General features: G+C 40.3%; 1 protein-coding gene across 3 annotated transcripts in view; it reads right to left on the bottom strand.

Annotated features, from left to right (window-relative positions):
- VPS54 (VPS54, GARP complex subunit) overlaps positions 1-25,922 on the bottom strand; it is a 55,063-nt gene extending 29,141 nt beyond the window's left edge. The window contains exons 1-7 of one of the 3 annotated variants that reach the window (XM_026844267.1): positions 25,711-25,922; positions 15,263-15,424; positions 14,184-14,425; positions 12,667-12,745; positions 8,789-8,823; positions 7,323-7,454; positions 4,315-4,700 (exon numbers count right to left, since the gene is read on the bottom strand). In XM_026844267.1, the coding sequence (XP_026700068.1) occupies positions 4,315-4,700; positions 7,323-7,454; positions 8,789-8,823; positions 12,667-12,745; positions 14,184-14,425; positions 15,263-15,398 (1,010 nt within the window). In that variant the 5' untranslated portion in view covers positions 15,399-15,424; positions 25,711-25,922. Of the gene's footprint in view, positions 1-4,314; positions 4,701-7,322; positions 7,455-8,788; positions 8,824-12,666; positions 12,746-14,183; positions 14,429-15,262; positions 15,425-25,461; positions 25,680-25,710 lie in introns of those variants that run through there. The other 2 variants (XM_026844266.1, XM_026844268.1) reach the window with 2 other exon arrangements.
- Positions 25,923-26,104: the final 182 nt, after the last annotated feature.

Here is a 26,104-nt window from a genome sequence, read left to right as displayed (position 1 = left end):
GGGGGGGGGAGGGGGAGAAGGTGCTGAGTACCTCTCTTCCCAGTGAAGTGAACCAGAACTGAGAATACTCAGTGCCTGTCAGTATAAAGGTGTTAAAATGAGGAATACTTCTTTCACTTATCCAGTTCCTCAGCTCATCAGTCCGCAAGTTCTCTACATTTCAAAACTCTGAGCTTTTAACGTGGACACAGATTTAATTCACTGAGATACAGTAACAGCTTTACGTGACAGGATGACTTTCAGAGAACAAAGAAGAGTTTTCAGATTTGCCATTTTTATACTACTCTAAGTTTAAAATATTTTTTTCACATATTGCAGATTTTGAACCATATTTTGCAGACTGTTGTCATAAAGAACCACAAGGGAATTTCTCACATCAGGAATGTCGACCGGTCAAAAGTTGTGCAACTAGAGAAACTTTCAGCAGAGTAAAAGTAAAGTGGAAATTTCAGAGATGCCAAACACTCCAGGCTCTCCAACTTCCACCAATAGCTGTGAGCACCAAGTATCTGTAAAATCAGACTGTTTTTTCTTTAAAAAAAAAAAAAAGACACTTTGTCAATGAGAATTCATAGGAGCTGTGATATTTTAGATAAACCTGGATACAAGATGGGGAGTTGTGAACCTGCACAGCTAACCGGCTTTAATTCAGTGCTGGTGTAGCTGTACTGTTAGCTTGCATAGAGAGGCAAAAATGTCTTAGGACTCCCTGGCAGGAGCACTGCTGTACCAACACAAAGCCCACAGGATCTGGCCTCACAGCCCGTGTAGGGCAAAGTCGGCACCAGGGTGTGAGGAAGCACAATGCCAGGGTGACTCCTCCCTGCAGAAGCCCACATAGCCAGCACGGAGCTGAACTGAATGAATCTTGCTGGATTCGAGTTAAGCAGATTAACTGGTTTTTAGTTTTAAAATGACTAGGGACTTGCCTGCTTTTGAAATTGTTGGTCAGGAATTGGCTGGAATGGACAAACTGGGCACATTTCAAATATCTAATTTAAGCAAAAATGGTCTCTAGAAAATCCAAGCCATTTGTACCATGGACATTTCAAAACAACCCAACAGAAAAAAATAAAGATTATTATTTGCAACGTAATGACTGGAGTTGCAAAACTTACTGCAGGACTAATATCCGCAACACAAAGGCTCTTACTTAGCTAAGCACAAAGATGCTCTTTGGAAAATTATTTCTATTACTGTGCTTAACTATACTGAAACACAATGTAACCTACCCTCTCAAACCTCAGGTACAGAGACATCCAACAAGAGTTCACAGCACTTGCTGCCACCACTTCACCTGAGATGTTCCAGCCCCTACCAACATAAAAATAATCCCTCCACCCTGAAATAGGTAGGAACTAGTCAAACCTTAATTCATACTCCAGCAAAATGTCTTGGCAATTATGTCTTAAGAGGTGCCAGTCACACATTAGGTCCTTCCACTGACTGAATACTACAACTCTCTGATGTAAAATTATGAGCACAGGGTAAAAGGTCTTTTAAAATACACAAATGAGAACTATTTTTCCAAGTATCTGTGTTTTATAAAAGTATACAAGTGTGGTTTGCCAGCATACCTGTGCAAAAAAATAACTGTATCTCCCTATCACCCCAAAAGGACTGTGAAAACAGTGTAAAAATTGGCAGTATAGATCTGTAGTTTAGTTTAACACGTTAAGTTGAGGTTTCTTTGTAAAATTAAAAAGATGAACTTGAAAAAGGTTAAAGAGCTCTAAAGAGCTCTAATTCTATCCTATAGTACTGGTATGCAATAATCACACAGTTACAACTGATACATATAATCCCTGGGGCTATTAACCGAGATTGAAGATGCCAATTTATTAATTCACAGCATCACCAAACATTCATTTTTTTGCTATAACTAGATTAAAATTATGTTTTCTTCTGCATGTAGCATGACAAGAAGATAAAAAATTTTATATATGGATGATCTGAATAGTTTTCTTACTGCTTTACATTCTGCGACATGATTCAATTTAAACATTCTGCGACATGATTCAATTTAAAGCCGTCTGTTCAAAAGCAAATTCTACAAGCTGCCATGCACAACACTAAAGCAAGATTATTTTTTTTTTTAAATAAGATACAAATTATTTAGGAGAAAAAAAGAGGTACTAAATATTCAGAAAAATGAGATACCGATTCAGAAGTTAATCTCTTCCTAAAACAAATCAGGTATTTAACTCACTTGACAACTGCAGCATCTTGCTCAGAAAAAAGCAAGAACATCCATTTGGTGTTTTTTGGAAAAAGCTTAAGTATCTGCGTAGGCCACCAATTCAAGTTTTTTACAATTTTATATGTTTTTAGAAACACAACATTCTACTGAGAAGTTTTATCAAGATTTCCATCTTTCCACTGCACACTCTTTCTCCAGACATGCTAGACACACAGGCCACTGTGAGACTTGGGAACAACTGTGCTGGGATTCTCAGCTGCATGTGAATCTCTGGTAGGGGTGATGACTTAGGTTGCATTTAAATCACTTTCCTCAACTTTTAATATCCAAAGCACAAGGGACATTTCCCACTCACATCACTACTTTTAACTCTACCAAAGCAACCAGCTAAGCATTAATCACAGAAACTACTTTTTAAAGCCAAGATGAATATTCACCTGCAAATATGTTCCACATCTGAGTGTAATTTTAAAACAGTGACACATTCTTGGGACATCATGTATACCAGCCACAATGACAACAGAATTGCACTCTGCTGAGGGAGCGAGCAGGTTACTTGCTTGCAAAACACAATTAATTTTAATGATGTTGTCACAGTGTTGTAGAAGTACATGCACTATCATGAATGTAAATACGAAGGTGTCTCACTCAAGGGCTGTGCACAGTAATCAAGTGGTTGAGAGCAGGTACAGTAAAAAGAGGAAAGAAACTGTGTTGAGGTGCCTGAAGATGGACCATCTAAGCTAAAAGAAAAACACTAACAGCTTCTAACAACTCTCCTCCCAATAGTTTATTAGCTCTTTTTTTTTTTTTTTAGATTTAATTTTTAAAATATTTTAAAGACTTTTTCTGAGATCTTTTCTATATAAAATTTGAGTCTTTTTCCAAATCAGTTAGAAGGGGTGTTAGAAGAGCAGCTCATCAGAACAGAGGGACAAGAGTCTGAACATTCATGTCACAGTTATTGAGCAACAACCATGCTTTTATTATGCAAACTGGAAACCACCAGGTTGCAGGAAACAAATAACCTCTAAACAAAACAAGCCCCTCACTCCAGCATCAACCCATAAAAACTGGCTGACACAAGTCTCAGAACTGATTTAACGTACGCTACGCTACTTCTACTAGCATCATACCACAGTGGCAGCTTTGCATACAACACTTTTAAACCGTGTATGACTTATGATAGCTTATTTTACATCAGCTAAAATGACTCTACTGTATTAATACTCTTGCATATCACAGAGAACCTTGCCCCGTGCAGCAGCATCTCCCAAATGGACCTCTACGCGTCCAGTGTTAACAGAAGCAGCCAGCACAGGACCTCAGACTCACTAATTCCCATCACTGTAGCAAACACAGCTGAAAAAAACAGTTGAAACAGCAGCTTGGGCAGCATCTTCCCACTATTTCTTCCCTTCCCAACTTCAGCCACTGACAGAACTGGATTTCTCATTCAGATGGATCAAGAGGAAGCACCCCCTGGCCACTGTAAATACAGCTGTCCACAAGAGCACACATGGCTGAACCCACCCCATCTGACCAGTTGTCAACCTCGGACCACATTTTGAGCTATGGTTTCATAGCTTTGCAGTGGCTTTTGCTTGCAAAGCTGCTTCCAGCACAAGCACCGGCTGGATGCTGCCCTATTTGACACATGGCCTGTACATATTCCTGTAACACCATAAGCCTAGATCAATCAATAAAGATACGGACATGGAGTGGAACTGTGTAGCAAGAACTGTATCTCTGGGGTGATACATGCACAAGGACTGCAAACCACCACTTGGAAAACATCTCTCAGCTGTAGGCTACAAGCCCTGCAAGACGAAGGTCCAGCCACTGCTTGGCTCTCACTCTGCACCCCTAAATCACCTGTAAACAAGAATGGTGTACAAGGCATCTAGATGTTAAAAGGTCATTCTGCCCTAAAAAAATTATCTCTGCCACATATATTAGTCACACCGCTTATGCACTTACATTTTGTACCTTTTGTACTACATCCTCTAAGAATGAGCAAACAGAGGTAAAACAAACCCCTTCAGACAACAAAATGTGCTCAACACATTCTAGCTCTAATGCGCATTTTATTCATTTCCTAAACGGTTACCTACCGGAAACTGTGAATGCCTTGAAGCTCTTGCTGTAACACCTCCTGTGTGGTGGCTATTAAGTCCAAAGCTCCAACAAACTCAGAAGTGGATAGCAGCAACTGTACTGTGGGCTGTGTTTGGTGTACAGTAGCCATTAATTTCAGTTTATTGTATGCTTTTATACAGTTATTTCTGGTGAGTGACAGTCTTAAAACTCGAAGCGATCCTTCACACATTACTTTATCAATTTTAGAGATTTTCTCTCTAAGTAATTTTACAGCCTGGGAGGTTTTCCTGAGGTAGTCCTGCAACTCATGCTGAGAGGTCATTGCATGAAAAAACGCTTCAGAGCGCAGAGAAATCTGGTGAGCAATATTGACTTCCACAATGTCCAGATAATGGCTCAGCTAGAAAGAGGAGGGAGGAGGAAAAACACAGTGTTGTTACGACCTGGCAAGTTTATCACCATGCAAATATACTTTGGAAGTATTTGTCTTATTATACCACGAGGATGTTTTGCTAATAAAATTAAAATAACTACCCACTGTGGTCCGATCATTTCATTTTAAATAAGATCAAAATCACTTTGGGTGACTTTATGCTTCTCCTGCTTAAAAACTACAAGGTAGAAAAGTATATAATTTTAAAATACCCAAGCTTTTTTTACCACATGGTTGCACACTGACACTGTTAGAATATGGCCATTAACCAGGAGACAGCTCTGGATACTGGCTTGCAAGTAAGAACAATATACACATGGAAACAGGCTATGTACTTCAGGTCACTGAAGCTGCTAAAGATGCAGCTGGACTGTACTTGAGGACATGGCTTTGGAATGGCTCTGTTTATTTAAAAGGCTGTAGCACCTTCTTTGTAGAAAAATCCTCAGGATATCTCTGGCCGCAGTTGCTTTCTGCCAACCAGTTGGAGTTGCTATTAAGTGTATTTCACGTGTGCTGGCACCATGGGATTCCTAAAGACGGAGTATGTCTACATGTTTAGAACCTGAAATTCTAATTTTTTATGTCAAATTATCAGACGACTGAGTTGGCCTGATTCTTTGAGCTATAAAAGCTCTGTGTTCTGGTTTATGCTGAATATGCAAACTCAAAGGACTGAGGCATTAGGATGCTCATCTGAATGCTAATACTCAGATGACCTGGTTTCTATAGGTACCAAGCTCCCAAACCTCATGCTGAATTTCAAAAGGCCCATCCAGACAGGGAAGGAAACTCAGCTGGAGAATGTTTCCTTCTTATAGTTTTTTTCATCCTGCATGTATTTAACACTGGGGATTTATACTATATGCAAACCCATCTTTTTTGTAATATGTTTAATCAAAAACACCTGCCACCAACCACCTGTGACACACCTAGCCCATGAGAAAAGCTGAGAAAGACTGTGACACAGGGATCACAGAAAGGGTTATTATGATCATTTATTTATGTGATTCACCAAACTAGATGCCCCGGGTCCCTTCACTATTCTAAGCAAGACAGAACGAACAGAACAGAATGATAGTATCTGCCTCAAAGTGCGTACAGTCCTAATGTAGGGCAAGACTTGAAAGAAGGTAAGGAAAAGTGCCAGGGGGAAACTGTTCAAGTATATCAGCAGCAGTCAGAAAGCACTAATGGCCTAAGTATGTGTGCCTAAGGCAGGGTTTTCAAAATCGTGTTGAAAATGGCCCCCAGAGTTAAGGATAATTATGGCAGTAGGGGGTCTATTTACACATGGTAAGTGTAAACCTCGTGCAGTTCAGAGTCTTCAAAAAGTAAAAGAAAAAATTTGGGCCCATTTCAGTAATATGAAGAAGTGTAATAACTTGTTTGTCAGGCATGTGGCTTTGGAGGCAACAGAACTGGTTTATACTATTTCAGTATTTTTATCACCTCTCCAGAGAAGCGTGGCTCACGGCTATTGAAAAATCTTATTCTCACTCCACTGCATCAGAGAGGGCTCTGGGTCTCCTTTGCTCAAAGTCCACATCGAGCGACCATCCTACTGCTGCCAGGCACACTTTGTGACTTTAAAGCACATGCCAAGCACTGCTTTTTCATCTTCAGACAGCAACTGTCACAAGAAACTCCAAAGAAGTATTCCTCCAACTTTTACATGTGGAGGAGAACCCAGTGAAGAATCAAGTTAGCTTCCAGCAGAGCCTGTCTCTTCACCCTGACCTGGTGAGAGAGCAGGAAGACTAACTCCTGGAAATCTGGAAACATCTTCCAGAAGATCTCATTATTTTTTCTTAAGGTACCTCACTACTTCCCTGCCTCTAGCTCCCAGAAGCTTTAGTAGGTTAAAACAGGAGGGAAAATTAAAGTTAGAAAACAGACTCCAAAATGATGTAGATCTTCTGTAAGCATTTTATTGGTATTTGTACTATAAAATGATTCATTATGGGATTTTCTACAGGACAACTATATACATAAGAAAAAAACCAAAACAAGTAAAGATTTGTTTCCAATATGAAACAGGTCTGCTTTCAAGCTCTCCAATGCACTCAAGTCCTTTGTGAAATGCAAAAATGGGTCAGTGCAGATGACATGACAACAAAAGGTAAGAGGAAGCTCCTGACATACAAAAACCATTGAGTTTAGTATTTCACAGAAACCACAGTGCCTCGAATCTGGAGTTTTCCTGAGATGTAAGAAAGAAATAGTCTTAAAAAGCATACAGTCTCTAACTTCCCCTTCTCATGGAACTGTTCTTCCTCCCTAACAAACAGCTCCACATCTCCAAAATTTTCAATATATACCTTCTTCACTACATTTTAGCAGTCATGAAGAGCCAATTATGCCATATACATACTCTTTTTTCCAGATTTATTTAGCAGAGGAAAAAAGTTCTTTCAGTAAAATGCTTCTTGCATTGTTTACTAACAATCTGCAGCCTGAAGTACAATGAGAGATAACAAAGCCCACAAGAGTGATGTCTCAACACAGAGCATAGAACAGCATCAATGGAGTTTCTTTGTAGTATCTAACAGCTGCGATGGATAACCACATCTTGTATCAAAGTTGTACCTTTTCTTGAAGTAACTTGGAGGAAGCTGCATCACGATTTCCTTTTCCACCAGCAGTACTAAAATGAGACCATGGTAAAACGGCATTAAATGTTAAGGAATCTTCCAAGGCAAAATCTGGTTTCATAAAAATCTGAAACAGAAAAACAAAGGAAATAAATGCGCCTCCCTCACCCCTACATTTTCCTCCCCAGTTAAACACATCTCCCATCTCATGAAGCTAGAAGGAACTTTATCTGTTGATTTTTCAAAAACCAAATTTTCATTTATCCAGGCAAACAAATTCATTCCAGACCTTATAATCAATTTACTTTACACCTTAAAAGCTTATGTGATTTGATAAAGCCTAATATTCTTAAAAGTAGAAGGCACAGCTCCAAAATTGCATAGGTTATCAAGTACCCAAGATGATCTAAACATCCTGAGTGTGAAAATGTAGGCAGCATTGATCTGCAGGTGGGTCCTCTAAAGGATCAGAGCAAACTTTCTTCAATAGCAGGAGCATCCTACTGCTGATCTGCTCATTTCTGGGGCCATGGCTTCTACCATATGGAGCATCCAGCCAGCTGTCAGGGTGTGGCAAGTGTTGCCTTGGAGGGAACAGAGCCTCAAGCTCATCTACTTTAGCACAATGCAGCAAACACACTGGTCACAATAACATGTAACATTAATAGTTCTCAGAGATGTGTAGATAATCTAAAAATCTCTCTGATAATGTTATTTTTATTTGACAAAACTGGTACAAACCTTGAGCTTCCAGATAGACAGTAGTACCCTCTTCCCTGCATTCATGAAGTGTAATTTTAAAAGTTTCAACATAGACTACAGCATCACACCACACTCAAACATTCTTGTTTCCTGGACTTTAAACACTGCAGTGACAGCTATTCAGGTAACAGCCTACAAGACTTGTACAGAAATGCTGACCATATTAACACTCTGACTTCTTAATCTACCTAGAAGATTATTCAGGATGAAATGGAATCTGGACTAGTTTCTTTTGTCAATCTTTCACAAAACCCCCACATCATATACACTGCAAGCATATATGCAAAAGGGCTTTGCTCAAGGATTCAAGGAGTTAAACCTAATGCTAAGTTGTACACTAAGCAATATTCAAGTTTCGTTTCTATCAAACTCTTCAGTTTCCTCTTCCTCCTAGAACACAGAGTGGCTAATTTTTCCAAGCTCTGAGGTTTTAACTACTAAAGATGAAAAAGAAAGGCATTATATTCTACTTTAAGTAAGGAAAAAAAAAAAATCAACTCATGGGAAACAACAACAACAAGAAAGAAAAAAACAGATTGTTCTAAAGTCTTTTTAAATTCTGAGCACTGCAGATCCTCTTGAGAATCAGCTCAAGTAATCAGCCTGGACAAAAATTCTACAAAGAAGAGAGCACATTCATATATTCAAGACTACATGTGAGAAAACCTTCTAAATGCTTAGAGTGCACAGGAACCATACCTTAGGTACTTGTTCCAGATCTGTCCTGGATTTATCTAAAATTAAACAAAATACAAGTAGTCATTCATGAGCAAACAATGGAAAACAATTACCTTGAACACTATGAAACCCTGTGAGGAAGTTTTCAAGACAACGATGCCTGGTTCCTCACAGGAGGTGGGCAGGGTGGGCAGAAAGGGAACAGTGGTTATAAACAGAAACAAAACATTCTGACTGAACATGAGGAACACCTTTTTCACCGTGAGGACAATCAAGCACTGGAGCAGACAGCCTGGAGGGGCTAGATATTCTCCATCCTTGGAGGTTTTCATGGCTCGACTGGATAAAGCGCTGAACAGCTTGGCCTGACCTCACATCTGAACTGGCTTTGAGATGGCAGTTGCATTAAAGACCTTCCAAAGTCTCTTCCAAACTGAAATATTCTGATTCTTTCAAAGACTGTTGTCCTTTGTAGTTTAGGTTTCATGATCAGAGTATTTAAAGGTGTTTGCACTTGGCTGCTTTGACAGTGAAAACATTGTCACACAAAGCAATCTATTCAGCACTTCACAGTCCTTAATGCACTGTTCAATCAATGTCCAAGGGCCAGTTAAAGGTCCCTCTAACATCACCCCAATTTTGATGCTCCAATTTGAAGCTGCCCATATAACCACTTCTGCACAGCACTTGGAGGATGGATGAACAAAGGCTGGCAAGAAGGATGGACAAGGGTTCAGGACACTAAGCAAGTAGCACAGAAGCAGCCCTTCCCTTGAATTAAGCTGACCTGACAATTGCAGAGGGTGAGAGAATTGAGCTGGGTAAAGAGGTTCATCATTGTTCCCCAGCAGAACTTGAGTGAAAGGCAAATTCACAGAATCATCTAGGTTGGAAAAGACCTTGAAGATCATCTAGTCCAACCATTAACCTCACACTGACTGTTCTCAACTCCATCATATCCATCAGTGCTGGGTCAATGTGACTCTTCAACCCCTCCAGGGATGGGGACTCCACCACCTCCCTGGGCAGCCCATTCCAATGCCCAACACCCCCTTCTGGAAAGAAATGCTTCCTAATATCCAGTCTAAACCTTCCCTGGTGTAGCTTGAGGCCATTCCCTCTTGCCCTATCGCTTGTTCCATGGTTCAAGAGACTCATCCCCAGCTCTCTGCAACCTCCTTTCAGGCAGTTGTAGAGGTGGATGAGGTCTCCCCTCAGCCTCCTCTTCTCCAGACTAAACCCCCCCAGTTCCCTCAGCTGTTCTCACACAAGTGCTCCAGACCCTGCACCAGCTTCATTGCCCTCCTCTGGACACGCTCGAGTCATTCAATGTCCTTTTTGTAGCAAGGGGCCCAAAACTGACCCCAGTTATCGAGGTGCGGCCTCACCAGTGCCAAGTATGGGGGTAAGATCCCTTCCCTGTCCCTGCTGGCCACGCTATTGCTGACAAGCCAGGATGCCATTGGCCTTCTTGGCCACCTGGGCACACTGCTGGCTCCTGTTCAGCCGGCTGTCAATCAATACCCCCAGGTCCCTCTCTGACCGGCAGCTCTCCAGCCACTCCTCCCCAGGCCTGTAGCGCTGCTGGGGGTTGTTGTGGCCCAAGGGCAGCCCCCGGCATTTGGCCTTATTGAAACTCCCCCAGTTGGGCTCAGCCCATGGCTCCAGCCTGTCCAGGTCTCTCTGCAGAGCCTCCCTACCCTTGAGCAGATCAACACTCCCGCCCAACTTGGTGTCATCTGCAAAATTACTGAGGGTGCACTCAACTTCAGACTATTGAGGTTCAGTCAAAATCCCCTCTTCCTCCCCTGCTGATTTAGTTTACATTATGAAGAGGGGGCACATTGGAAGCCCAAAAAGGAGAGTAACTTAAAAGCAACAGGCCCATACCTCAGCTGGACAGTCTACTCATCCCTGACAAACATAGTAAGCGCTATATCAGCATTATCTCCCACATTTCTCTCACCTCTTTGGTTCCTACTTGATTTGTTTCTTTATTTGTACTACAAAAGGAATCATCCTACTGTCTTAAGTCTTTGGACAGACCAATTTTTATGGAAGTGAAAGGCCAAGTCTTGTGGGCTGGAGTTAGACGGGCAACGCTAACAGAAGAAACAATAGAAAAATAAAAAGTTTCAGTTTACCAAATGATACTTCTACTAGGAACTGTCCATCTACCCAAGAAGCTCCCAGTTACTTTGGTGACACAGTTTTCTCCTTTTAAAAACGAGACTCTTTCAAAATGGATTAAGCTAAGCCTGAAGAAGGAACTTTTATTTTGCAGTATGTGCCACAGACTCATGCAGGAAGAGCTATTCCAAAATAACATCAATCACAGAGATACACTACAGAGAAGGGCTTCCTTTTGCATGGAAAAGGAGGAGGAAAGCTGACTGAAAGAATCTGATCAAAAGGAGTAAACTACTGAATGCTTCTTGCTGTAGACATTGATATAGACAAGCCTGACCAAACAGTGACTGGCAAATAAACCCTTTTATGCTAATATTTTTGAGAAGATAAATTAAAATAAATTCAATGCTAAAAGCTTGCTCCAGGCTATGAGTGTCTTTTCCTTTTGCTTGTCTTTTCTTCTACATTTTGTCTCTTGCCTTCCTCTGTCCAGTTTCATATTAGCTGAAGTTTTTCCATAAAATCTTGACATTTAGCCTTGCTACAGCTGCAGACCCCAAAAAAGAGTTTGCCAGGTAGTCTTTGCTAACAGAGAAATACTAAGCAGAGAACTGGCCAGAGTGGAACTTAAGTTCAACACAGGAAAAGGAAACATCCTGCACTTGGAGAGGAAGAAACCCAAGCACCATTACTTGCTAGACTAGCAGCTAGAAAGCCCCCCTGCAGAGATGGATCTCGGGTGCTGACAGATAACAAACTGACCATAAGCCAGCAATGCACTCCTGTGGCAAAGCACCCTTGGTTGCATTAGGCAAAGCACTGCCAGCAGGTTGAGGAGGTGATCCTTCCTTTTGACTCAGCACTACAGATACATCTGGAGCAGTGCACCCAGTTCTGAGCTTCCCAGTACAAGACAGATCTAGACGTACTAGATCGAGTCCAGTGAAGGACCACAAAGATGATAAAGATATCAGGGCATTTTTCATAAGAAGGGAAGCTGAGAGCACTAAAAGACTGTTAACCTGGAAAAGCTCAGGATCCATCTTATCAATGTTTTTAAATATCTGATGTAAAAAAGACAGAGCAGGCTCTTCTCAGTGGTGCCCAGTGACAGGACAAGAGGCCATAGGCAGAAACTCATACATGAAAAATTCCATCTGAACATAAGGAAACACTTTTACTGTGACGGGGGTCAAACACTGAAACAGGCTGCCCAGAGAGGTTGTGTAATTTCCATTCAGGGATAAATTCAAAACCCAGCTGGACACTATCCTCCCACAGGTGACCCTGCTTGAGCAGGTGGTTTGGACTAAGCCATCTTGAATGTCACTTCCCACCTCAACCATTCTGAGATCCTCATGGCAGAGAGAAGAACAGCCCAGCACTGCCATTCTTCACTGCAAAGTCAACAGCTGCTATAAATTTGAGGCAACAGTTTCAACAGGTCTTAAATAAAAGGAAGTTAAAGAAAACACTGCCAGGGACATAATGACCTGCCTTGAATGCAAATATGCCAAGGAAAAAAATTAAGAGCTTTTATCACAAGCATTTAACTTACAAATTATCAGCAGTGGTCATGAATACTTCTAGTCAGCTGTGTCTGGGTTTTCAATTACTGTTACAAATAAATCAGCAGCGGCTATTATTGTTCATGAAGCTCTCCAACAAGTAAAGGAGACCATCAGTATGTTATAGCATTCATTATTGAATGTTATAACATACTGATACAAAATAACTTTTTAACAACTAAAGGAAGGCTTTGACTGTACCATGGGTGTGTAATAGAGTCCTGTCGAAGGTATCTTTAGGACTACAAATATTCTTGCATCTTTCATGAACCTTCTCTCTCTGTAAAAGAGAAAATATATTAAATTATTTTGAGGCTTAAAAAAATAATTTCTTTGAAATAGAACATTCAGAACATTTCAGTAAAACACAACCATTACACCAAATAATTCTGACAAGATCACAATAGTATTTTTTTTCCTCTTAAAAGCTCAGATGATGTTTGTCCATGTGAAAGGTACCAAAAATTTCAACCTGTAGTCAGTATGTTGTTTTTTTTCCTGTATCTTTACGTCTCAAGAGAAAATGAACACAAAGTTATGGAAGAGGCATAATAATTTCCCTACATAATGATATAACCATAGATCAACTGTAATTACATACCCAAACATTTATTTGCTGTATAATCTAGAAATCACACTAACACAATGAATGCTTTTACATTGCTAAATTAAACCAGATCAAAGTAGAAATTGCTTCCACATCTTGCTAACGAGTATTGTGCTGAAACCAGATATCTTGTTTCATCATGCTGAGCTTCAAATTTTATCTACAGGTGTAAACAACACCAGAGACCACAGCAGTGATAAATTACATTTCTAAATACTACCAATGTTAACTAGATCTCCGATAGAAGCTACATCACAGGTCAGTTCCCTCTCCCCAAAAATCTTCTTTCATTTAGCTGCCACTTCATTACATGCTAATCTTAACGGATGAGCTCTTAAACTAATAGCAATAGTTCAGTTACAGACAATTCACTTTCACATACTTTAACTATGATTTACAGGAGTAACAGTTCCTGCAGCCAATTCTATACCAGCAAACAAATAAAGTTACAAACCAAGGAAGCAGAGAACAGTGGGAGACTTCTACATGTTCTTCCAGTTAAAAAAAAAAAAAAAAAAAAAAAAAGAATACTACATACTTACTGACACCTGTATTTTAAGAGTTTGTAGAAGTCTCCTACTGGTCCTGGTGTCCTTAGATGTAGCTTAAACTTTCCTGTTACAAAAGAAATCATTGAGACAATAGGCCTATTTTATAGTTTAAGAACTTCATGTATAAATGTTTAAACTAGAGACTCTTAAAAAATATCTCCAATTCTTGCAGCACACAGTCATGTTTTATACAAAGGTCTGAAAATGCTATGTTGCATTGTAGAGCCCAACAGTTAAACAATCCTTACAGAAAAAGGATTAATAATCAGAAAGAATAAATATGAATTGTAAATCCTGGTGCAGAGCTCAGTATTCAGAAATACAAATGAAAAAAAATTTATGAAATTGCCTAGAGAGAATTTAGACAGCATTTTCCACACTACAAATAACGAGACTATAAAACAAGAAATGCCTAGTGAAGAGTCAACAAGCACTAAGACAAACAAATTATCAGCTAACTGTATGATGGACTACTAACAGAGACCATCTCTAATTAGAAGAAGGATCTCAAATCAGTTTCTGGCTCCTAGTACTACATGCATCTAATTCTGGGTTCTTACCGGAGTGATTTCCTGTTGGTATAATGCAAAATGTTCCTTGGTGATCTGTGGGAGGTAGAATGAAGGCGTGACTTCAGTGTCCACAAAGTCCACTCCCCATGTTTTTGTAAAGAAATCAGATTCCCTTTTTGCTAACCTAGGATCATTTAGTGCTGCTGGGAGATTGACTTTGGAATGATAAATAGTCCATCTGTGCTGATCCACAACTAGAGATGGGCTGTCACATAAGCTAATGGGATCACCTGCGGCACAAAAGACAAGACAGTCTGTTAAGGTGAGAAACTGAAAAGTGTATTTTTGCTAAAATGTGGATCTCAAGCAAACAATGTTTTCACACTAACATAGTGGATCAGAATTGTCTATGCAAAATACACATGACATTCTCCTCCTGCCACTCTTTAACTTGGGTTTCTTCCATCAGATTAACCAACACAAGCTTTGAACACAGTGGTATATTTACACTCATTAAATATATTTAGATCAACAACATTAGCTTCTACTGAAGAGAAAAAAATACCAACCACAAACATATTTTTAATGATCTGTACTCAATCAGAATGACAGTCGTATTTCATCATTTTTAAGATCCCACCCCACCTACTCCTTTTTATAAATTAAGCTTTCAGATACCACAGCAGATATAAACTGTGACCAAAACCTGGGTTTATGATAGCACTAGAGACTTATAGTATACTTATGATAGTGCTAGAGACAGGTCTTGGTCTCCTGTTTCCTACTGCATTAGGGCTGGGGTGTTTCACAGAAGTACTGCAGCTAGATTCCAAGCATGCTGGACAGGTCTGTTACAAGCTCTGATAGAATATACCCTCTTCTTGTACATAGTATGGATCACAGCTATAATGTGGAAACACGCAAGCCAGATCCCATCCAAAACCAAGCTGCAAACAGGAAGGGTCTCCCATTGCTCCAAAGGGACACTGGGTGGTATAAAGCAGAATTACAGCATACTTTGAAATAGGACTACAGCTTAGTACATTACAACTGGAATTTGACTGAATAATTGTAAACGGGTTAGTAAAGTTAACTGCATTTTCACCCTCCTTGCACACCAACATTACCTGTAGGTTCCTTGGGACACACATCAGGCAGTGACTGCACAGGTCGAAAGCGTTTCATAGCATCCATTTCCTTTTTAAAGAAAGCATCACTGCTGTTTGACTGAGGCACTGGTGAAGAACTGTGGCTTGATGCCATTGCATAAAATTGCCACTTGATAAAAGCTAAATAAGGAACAATAAAGATAAGGCTTTAATAAAGTTCTGGTTGTTTCGATACGGTTTGTAACAACACTCAACCAGCTAAATAGTATTTTTTAACTGCAACACTTTAAACTGACACATTTCAACAGCAACAAAGAAAAGTTTATTTTAAACACCTAATAGAAGATGGAATGTAATTTCATAGTTTGTTTCTTCCCACACCTCTAGGTTTGAAGGATAGGTTGTTCTTGCACACAGCATCAATAACATTGTCCTTTTTTTAAAAAAAAAAAGTCTGTCAGGCCCTTCTTCCTTTTTATTGCTGTAACCATTGCAGCCACAGTGCACACATTCAGAGGAGCACTTCCTCACAGGTGTCAAGACAACAAATGTAGAACCTTACACCTCCTCTGCCCTCCTACCTACTATCCTCAGTGACTGCAGGGAGCAGATCATCTTCTGCATCTAGTCCCCACAGCACTCCTACTGTCCTGGGGGCTGCAGTCCACAACCACCATGACAGCCCAGGCAGGGCAAGAAAAGAGAAACAAATGATCTCAAAGAACTGTTTCATAGATCAGCAACTACCAACAATATGACAACCCTCAGAAAAAATAGCTTGGCTGCATGGTGAGCTTAGGCCAGGACTGAAAGCCTGAAAAGTGGTGCATAGCCACAGCTGAGGGAGCTCACAAAAGCTGCCTGTGCCCACCTCCAAGAGGCTTCCCCTTCTCAAGGGACAGGCAGAACATCTTGTGAGATGTCTGCAAAGGCACGTCATGCTCAGCGAGGTTTAACCACAGCGTGTCACAGGCCGTGGTGAAAAAGGTAATGGGTGCAGGGGGGATATTCTGTGCCCTCTCTGTGTTCCACTGCCTTGATTCTAGGCCCCCAGCAACAGGAGGTGCACTTTTTTTTCCAACCTGCCTTTATGATTCAGACAAGCCCAGCAACAGCTACCCACAGAAACAATATATCATTAATGATTTATAGTAACTGAAATAACTGGATTTCAGACAAATCAGAATTTGACGAATACAAGCACACCAGAAAAGCAGGAGCACATACTATGCATAGAACGCAGACATCTTTTATCACTTGAATCAGGAAAACTGACAATTCAACTTTTCATGGCTGCCTAGTAAGTTTATTTCAGCATTAAAAGTATTTGCAGAGAGCACACAATTAAAACATAGATCAAAAAGTTCAGAAGTAAGGAAAATCCCACTAATTTTCAGTTGAATTTTAAGCACCTAATTTGAAAATAAACATACTTAAAAATTTTACACCAGGGCTGAACAATATGAGTTCTTTCCATCTGCAAACAAAGCTGCATTTCCATCAAAGTATCAGTTGAGTCAGTAGTAAACTGCAGAACTATTAGAGGTTTGAGAGTTTACTAAAACATCTCCATAATGCTCAAAGAGTGCCTGTTCAAAGGGACCAATCTGAATCCTTGCTTTTATGGAGAACTAAACACATCTAGCAAGATCTTAGCATTTAACTACCAAGCCTTAAGGGACACCTAAATTACTTACTACCCTGTGAAGGAGCACAAAAAGATAAAAGGCCTATTTTATCCTTCTATTACTGAAGCAGGCACCAAGGGATGACTGTACGTCACGGTGTCAGCTTCTAACAGCATCATATATATCACAGTAAATCTAATTTGTAAAAGTTCTACTTTCTAAACAAGGTTGGAAGTGTCTTTAGAACTGTTTTGTAGGACAAGTTAAAGTATGTACAGCTATAATATAGCATCCTAATGAATGGGCCCATAACAACTAACAAAGACATATTCTGGCCAAAACTCTGTCCTTTGGGTACCATTCCTGGTGTTCACTTGCCTCCCTCCCTTTCTATCCGACCACGCAGCAAGACAAGGAGGATAACATGCTTCCACTGCAAATTTTAAAAGGGGTGAAAACAGACCAACAGAACCCTTTCTAAAAATGCTCCACAAGGACTGAAAATCTGTCTTCCAGGTTCTCCTAGTGGGGGGATTCCCTTCTTTCTTATACTAGAAAAACTTACTAGTTGAGATAGAGAATGGGAGTACTAATGGAAATCTGGAAGAGAGATAAAGGAAAAAGCCTTTCCAGACATCTGACAGACCTTCCTTAAATATCATAAAGCATCAGTCTCTCTCCCCCAAAAGCCTCAAAGAAAATTTTTCTCTACTACTTCTGTTGCATGTTTATATTCTTATGTTCTTCCCTTGACATTTCCAAAGCAACGTATTTCTCCATGAAGCTCTTCCTTAATGTTCTGGAGTGTCTTTGTGAAAAAAAAAATAGTTTATAATACTGACAAAACACTATTATTTTAGTATTCTTAAAAAACACATCCAGTGCTAAGTTAGAATGATCAAGTCTCCTCAAGTCATACAGTAAATTTATCTGCACTTGGAACTGCTTCAAAGTTCTATATTTGTAGTTTTTCTCCTGAAAAAGCCACTGTAATACGAGACACAGTCTGCTCTAGCCAGATGTATGAGCAACTAAAGCAATTTGTAGAAGGCACTGAAATCTTGTACTCTTGCTAGCAAGTCTTTCATTAAGCCTCTCTCCTTTCCCCATTATGAAGTACTGCCTAAAAGAACATCCTAATTGAATTGTCTCAACTACATGAATCTCAGTGGAGAAAATGCATCATGAATCTCAGTGGAGAAAATGCATTATGCCGGTCCAAGACTTAAAGTAAATTTAAAAGACAATTTAACACTGAAGACTAGCTTAATACCTCAGCTTTTCAAAAACAAACTATACCTACTCTTACACAGGTACTTTGATTTCTTAAGACTATAAAATATTCACATTGCCTTTGTACACTGACAAATCTTAAAATAGAATTAAAAGACTACAATAAATTATCAATGCAAGCAGTAACCTTCATACTATTGAGTGGATTGCAGAAAGATATAAGGATTCACAGGCAGAGACCTTCTTAAGTGGCATGCAATATGATGCTATACTAAATTATTCATAGTTAACAGCTATTCTAGTAGCTTCATAAGTCAGGACCTTATGGATAATTAACCTCAATGAACAGTCACATTTGCACAGAAATAAACCCATCTGTACTGCCCCAAACCAGGCATTCCTCAAACTGCAGTTCTTAAATTAGCCAAGTAAGTATAGCTTGAGAGAGATAGAAAACTGGACAGAATTACCTGAATTAAATTCAAATTACAAAGGAATATATGGCAATACATACACAAAATCCTTCCCTTACACGTAACTAAGCCCTTTTATGTATGCTAGCCTTGCAGACAACCAAAAACCAGTTTCATTCATTCACCAAAGAACAGCCGTTCCTTGTGCTACACTACTAACATTTTGTAGACAAAGCAATCTATAACCATCCCACTGAATCAACATTTTAAAATATGCAACAATATATAAACTTGCTGATTAAACATACCAAAAAAAGATCATTGTTAACATAGAAAAGAGCTGCTGCAGAACATTTTAACTCCTTTAACTTTAAATGTAAGTGAAATGCAGGTAAGGCAAATGTAGTTAACTGCACAAGCTTTGCAGAATGAATTATGAAATTCCAGAATGAATCCCCTGAGCCTCTTTCTTAGAAAAGTGTATGTGCAGCAATAAGAATATGCAACTGTGTAACTTAATGACATCAATATTTAAATTATATACAATTAAAACTGGGTTAGATCAACTCTGTTCTCTCCAGTAATTACCATGATTTACTCACATTTTGTCTAGTGTTTTAAACTAACACAATAAAAAAAACTTTAGGGGTTAGATACAAGAATAATGATGGAAATACAGGATTGCAGCTATATTTGCAACATGCCTTCAATATATTAAATCTATTCTGTACACACTGTATTCATTTCCTTAGTTTAAAAAATGCCATAAAATTACTCAGTCACTGTAATGACTTAATATCACTGAAGTTAAACACAAAGAACTTTTTTTAAAGATCAACATCACAACAATGAAAATAGCTTCAATGATTTGAGTTTACAGTATTCTTATAGTGTGAACACATGAAGATTAATATTAATATTTCATATTCAAGTCTTACAGCTTTCCTCTTCAAAAAAATTCTTGTTCAATAACACACTCAGCAACCATGATACGATACAGTTGTACAATGTACAGGATGGAATAAAATGACTGTGATGAAAAATGTAATAAACACATACTTGGGTACTGTATAGTCGAAGTAGATGATCTGTACAGTTAGTATTAATCACATGAATTTTAATAAGTTACGTCTGTGATGACTATGCTATGACTTGAGTTTCACACCCGAGGTTTCAGCAATTAGAAGAACACAACAAACAATGAAGTGTATTACTCAGCTGTAATTGCACAGGATGGTTACAACTCTTGAGCATGTGCTTGTTTTTTCAAAGTATTAAGACTTGCACAAAGTTCTTCAGAAACGGCCTTTCCATATTCTGAGCATTATTTGCACACTTTGTTTTTCAGATGGTAAGTCTTCGCTACAAAAACATCCAGTATTGTCTTTACATAAACACAATAATTGAGAAAGTGCAAACTAAACCTCACAAACTAAACCCAGGTGTTAACTTCATTTGTCTTCATTTTTAGTCAGTTTTCCACCAGCATTATCAACGAATTTTCTATTTCCTACTTGAGGTAACAGCTTTAGATGAGTTAATACTTTTTACTGGGAATTTCACATTTGCACGCTTCTGCTTGTAAAGCTGTAATTTGTATTAACAATACAAATGAGAATTTATGAAGCCAGCACAATACCTGCAAGGTGCCTGAAGCAATTCTCAATTTATGCACTAAAGAAACCCCTATTTCTCCTTTCTCTGTGTTCTCCCTCTCTTCAACTTAAATTGCTAGTTTGGGTAAGTTAGCTGCTCCTACAACGGGCACCCAGGAACATGGAGCTTATTAGCTCCAGCCCTTCATAAATTCATAGAATCTGCTCTTCAAACCCAGTTTTGGCTTCAAAAATAGTGATATCTGAAAAGAGACACCAAGTACCCAGGGGAAACACCCCAGGGCTTTCATTGACCACACAACACTGATCAAGTTCTTCCTGAAGCATTCCATGTTGTCCACAATGAGCCACACTTGGACACCACTAGGTACTTTTCAAGAGGTACACTCTGCATCCCAAAGGTAAGGCAAGGAGAAGCTTGTGAACACAAATGGCATGCTAAAGTCCCTGCTGCTTTTCATGGCTTTGTCTGACAACAGAGTGAAATCCAAACATTTTAAAGCACTGTTCTGGTTACCTAACACCCTTTGTAATAGAAAACCATCAGAAGCCACCCACAAGTCACACTAAAGCAAAATATTTCACCATTTCTAGAAGTGATAAATACCAAAGATACTTATTAAGAATACCCAAAACATCACTAAAAGAGAAAAATGCACAAGAGATTCCTTCCAGGACCTCAACAGCCAACAACATGCCCGTTATTGGCCTAATATATTTATTCTGTCCTCAGAAGTTTAGGTTTCCCACTCATAATTACATAGCTGGTTTTGCTAAATCAACAGGATTTAACCTGGTAACAAGGAAACCACGGTATGAGCAAAGTACACATCACCTTTTTACGACAATGTGAACCAGCCTGGACCAACGCAAGCTTTCAATTTCTTTCAACTAGCTAATTCTTCAGGCTGAAATTTCCTTGTTTGTCCTTATGCCCCAAGACAGACTTCCCTCTTCCAGTGGGGGAGCCAAGACGGTTTGCTTTAAGCAGAAATGTTTAAGCACTTTCAGAGAATGAGGTTAAGGCTGCAGAGGCTGTTTTGCTAACCCAAGCTTTTTCTGAATACTTATTTCCACCCTGGGCTTTTAGAGGAGGAAGCAGATGACTGTCAGTGGGAGGACAAGGCTATTCAGAGAACAGCTGTGACTTGTCCCCATGGTAAGCCATCTACATCTGGTGACCACTCCAACATGAAACCTCCTTACACAGAATCATCTAGGTTGGAAAAGACCTTGAAGATCATCCAGTCCAATCATTAACCTCACACTGACAGTTCCCAACTCCACCATATCCCTCAGTGCTGGGTCAACCTGACTCTTCAATCCCTCCAGAGATTGGAACTCCACCACTGCCCCAGGCAGCCCATTCCAAAGACTTAACAACCCCTTCTGGAAAGAAATACTTTATAATACCCAGTCTAAACCTTCCTTGGCGTAACTTGAGGCCATTCCCTCTTGTCCTATCACTTGTTTATTGGTCCAAGAGACTCACCTCCAGCTCCCTGCAACCTCCTTTCAGGTAGCTGTAGAGGGCGATGAGGTCTCCCCTCAGCCTCCTCTTCTCCAGACTAAAGCCCCCCAGTTCCCTCAGCCGCTCCTCATAAGACACAACTTGGAGAGGAGCCTGTGTCAGCCCAGCCTTTCCAAAAGCCTAATAAATACCTGTGTATTTGTATTCATAAACACACACATATTTTAGTGCATCCTACACATCCCCAATCTCATGTTCCCACATTGAGGGTACATCTTTTCTGCAAAGTTAGCATGAGTGATGACCATCCAGCTCAGCCTTGCCGGGACAAAAGCAATCTGACAAGGAAGCTACGTATGTGTTGTCTGCATTTCTCATCAGCCCTGCTCAGCCATGTGTACTGTTACAATCCAACGTATTCTGTAATTCCTCAGACGGTGCTGAGCTGAGCCAGACTGTGCTACTTTCTTAGTAAACTGCATAATTAGGACTGTGGAAAAACAAGAGCACTCGAACAGCTTAAAGAGTAACACCACCACCCTCCCCTTAAATCATCTCTTTCGTAATGCCATCTCAAAATGCTCTCCTCAAATGGGGAAAGAGGCAAGAAAAAAAGTAATCTGACTACAAAGAAAGAACAGGACAGCTGCATCCCCACTGCAAAGCACTCTGGGTAGGCTACAAAGCAGGTAAAACAGGTATTCATATTATTATATCTTGTACTGGTTTCTTTTGCCCTCCCCAGCTAAAGTCACCTGAACAGTAGATTTGGAAAAAAATAAAGTTTTAGTTGAGCTTCACTTCTTTCAAGAATCAGATCCTTTGAAAAAAATTACCCCCAAAAAAACCCATCGCTGAATAATCCCATTACTGAATAATGTACTGTTATTTGAATGCAGGTACATACAAGTTACTTAGAAAAATAACCAAGTGTAACACTTTTTTTCAAAAATTGGAATGCAATTTATCTCCCTATAGACAAACCATCTTAAAAGTAGTATTTCACTTTTATTCAGGTATAGAATAAAACAATTAAATGAAGTATCTGTGATATACCCACTGTACCAAATGCACTTCCTCTCATCTGGAAACCTAACTTCCCAATGCTGAACACTAATTTGAAATTGGAAGGCAGCTTCTGTATTGGAGGAACAGACCTACAGCTATTTAGGTCATTATGCATCAAGTTCTTCCATGCCAAGGGTGGCAGAATCATTCAGAAACAATTAACAAAGCAATAAAAACGTATTTTCTGAAAAGGCATTGTGGTTAGTTGCCCACACTATCACACAAGATGAAAGTGCAATCTCTTTGTACTCTTTTTCTTCAGGCATCAGCATTACCGTGTGCATGATCGCCTTGGAAAATGGTGAAATATGAGCATCTCGTATAGCTCCACAGAGGTACATGCAGCTGAACAAAGATCAAGGAGCCCCGGCAGGCATTCCAGCTAGAAGTCTGTCAAAGGCAGAGACCGCAGAGCGGTGACATTTTGAGGAAAGGCAGAAGAACTGCACCAGTCAGAGCAAAAATGGTAACACTAAGGTCCTGACTTTACAAAAGGGGTTTGACAGAATCTCACGGCAATTTGCGTCAATGGCCAGTTTCCCTGTGCAGGGTCTCCACTTGCTATCTTCAGCAGGGTCAGGATCAATTTGTTAATTTGAAACTAATTTTCTGAAAACGTGATTTTTCATGAGAACTGTGCCTTTCAAAAGCCCTGAACAACTGCAAGTGGTTATGAAAGAGCCAAATAAAACTATTTAACAGCTTTGACATCATGCAAATTGCTGAGACCAGATTATCCAGAAGCAGGCACAGCATACCTCATTGCAAGTCTTACTGAGCAGCCTTGACAAGAGGATGCCAGTCCACTAATGGGAGGCAGTAAGTCACTCTGTAGGGCAAGTACTCAGCAAATGAGACCATCCAAACTTTACCCTGGTGAGCAACAAAGTATCACCTGTTTCTTGACAGTTCTTGCAGTGTTAACACCTGCCCAACCCAAGATCAAAAGATCACCTCTACTCACATCCCTGCCTTTTCATCCCTTAAATAGCTTTCCTGTACAAGAATAATAAGTATTTATAGAAATGTAAAAACAGAATGGTTATGCTACATTTAGAATGCCAAAAAATAAACACCACTGCTTACAGTAACTGCATAAAACTGACAGGAACTCTGCCATATTGCAAGGCACCAGATATGCCACTTCAACTTTAATAACCCGTCTTAAACACACACCTTTCCGTATCCAAAGTGGGTGCTTTCTAAGAACCACATTAATAGTTGAAATATTCTAGCTTTTTTTGCCATCCAAAGATAAGTATTTTGGAGCACCTGATCAGTAAATGGATCTGCCATTTTTTACTATGAGGGAAATACAGTAAGGATTCTTTCTCTTTTGAAAAGATTACACTCAGATTTATTTTTTTTAAACATAGCACCTAGGTGAAGTGGGTGCAAAACTTTAAAAATATGGCGAAGACAAATCTTAGATCTGCTGGTAAGTACTTCTTTGGACTTAATCATATGATGCCCCAGAAATATATATGTAGAACATCCATTTATGGTCACCCTTTCTCTCTTTATGCTACATTCATAAAATAAAGACAAGGAATAAACAAAAAAAAAAGTGCTAAAAAGGAGGAAAAAAAAAAAGAGAAACCAAAATAAAACTGAGCCTCCCAAAGGGAAGGATGAGAAGATGCTTGTAGCCCTTCATTCTTCTTCTGGAGAAACTTGCAGGTCCTCATTTCCCCAAAAGTCTGAAGAAGGAAAGCAGAAGTGGCTTCCACACAGAGTTGCTGCCCCAAAAGAGGAATCGTGTAGGTATCGTTTCTATTTCCCAACTTCTTCCCACCCAAACTGCCAGAGAGTAAGTCTGCGGTCTGCTTCTCCACTCTCTAGTGGCTCCTGACACTTCTCAGGCAAACAATATTCCTGTTCAGCCTTGGGAAGGTACATGCCCTTCTCCTCCCATGAAGTTTGTGCGGTCAACAGGAAGGCAAAATTCCTCCACACACGTGCCAGACTCCTACTACAGAGAAAGGCAGTACTGGAGACGCAGGGACACCCAAGACAGATCCTATCTATGGCTGGTAGATGTGACAGGAGAGGTAGAGCTCCTTCTCAGCATCCGGCCTTCAGACTTCACCAGTGAGGCTGCCCACATGATGCACAGCGGCTTTTGCTTAGACAGCTGTAGATCTCCTGTCAATTAGTTCATTTTAGGCATTGTTTTCCTACTCAACAGAAGCACCATCCCATGCCCAGAGGATTTCAAGGGAACTATAGCTTTTGTCTATACTACAGTTTGGGAGTCACACTGGCTCTCAGGCTAAAGTAGTAATTACTGCAGCACTGCAACAATTAACATACTGCAGTCAGGTTTTTTAGTTAGAGCGTTTTTTCACAGGGCTGCAAAGCAGCTGTGGTTGCACAGGGCCACAGCTGCACGAAAGTCCATGGGCTGCCTTCTCATTCAGGACTCCACCAGATAGGGTACAAGTATGGCAATAAAGTCAATACACCACCTGCGCTTTAAAATTCTCAAAAAACCCCTATGTGCCAATCTGTAGTCAAATAAATATTGTGAAGTACTTTAAAAACAGGTACTTTACACATTTGAGGTCATGTGATGTTCTGTAGCATAAATCCGAAGTATTTAGAGCATATAAGAAAAACAGAGAAGGAAAAGAGAATCAATAAAATACCATGGTCAAGTCAGAGAAAGTTTTTCACTGAGAGTACAGGAGGTCGATATTTTACAAACACATATAGGTATTTCTCTTAACAGAACATACTATGAAAAATTACAATAAGGAAAGGCAAGAAATGATGTTTGTCTACGTACGTAATTTCAGGGACATCTGCAAACCCAAGAACCATCACAATCCTAAGTGATTTTTAGAACCAACAAATCCTTCAGCTGTCCATATCCCAGACCATCTCAGTCGCCATTAACACGGGCGTCGTGCACCAGCATTACAGAGGAAAAGCCCAAATACTTGCTCCAAGCGGTACTTCCCCGCGCCAGCGCCAAAGGCTTACTGAAAGCCGTGCCCGAGGAGCGCAGCAGTGCCGCGCCAGGAGCCGGCCGTACCTTAGCGAGAACACGCTGGGAGTATCTCAGTGAGGCCGTCGTCATATCTCTTCCCGTCGCATCGTACAGAAAGCTGCCCGGTCTCAGTGCTTGGGGACTGCGCGCCGGTGACCTGCAAGGAGAGAGCCCACATGCGGGAGGGCCGCGACGGCGGTGCTCAGGGCGGCCCAGGAAAGCCTGGCTTACCGCTGACACCTCCACATGCGCCCAACGCCTCCCTGCCAGGCACAGCCACCGATTTCAGGCACCGCCCGTTTCCCACCAGCGGGTTACCATGGAAATACAAAACGTAAATTTGCGGAAAAAAAAGGGAGAACCGGGCAGCACCCCCACCCCGCCCCGCCTCGAAGTTGGCGCCCCTTCCCTCACGCCCTCCGCCCCCTCTCCTCCACAC

Source organism: Athene cunicularia (genome assembly GCF_003259725.1).
Source record: "Athene cunicularia isolate RWA chromosome 3 unlocalized genomic scaffold, athCun1 chr3_part1, whole genome shotgun sequence".
In the NCBI taxonomy this organism is placed as follows: Eukaryota; Metazoa; Chordata; class Aves; order Strigiformes; family Strigidae; genus Athene; species Athene cunicularia.
This window is presented reverse-complemented; position numbering and strand designations above follow the sequence as displayed.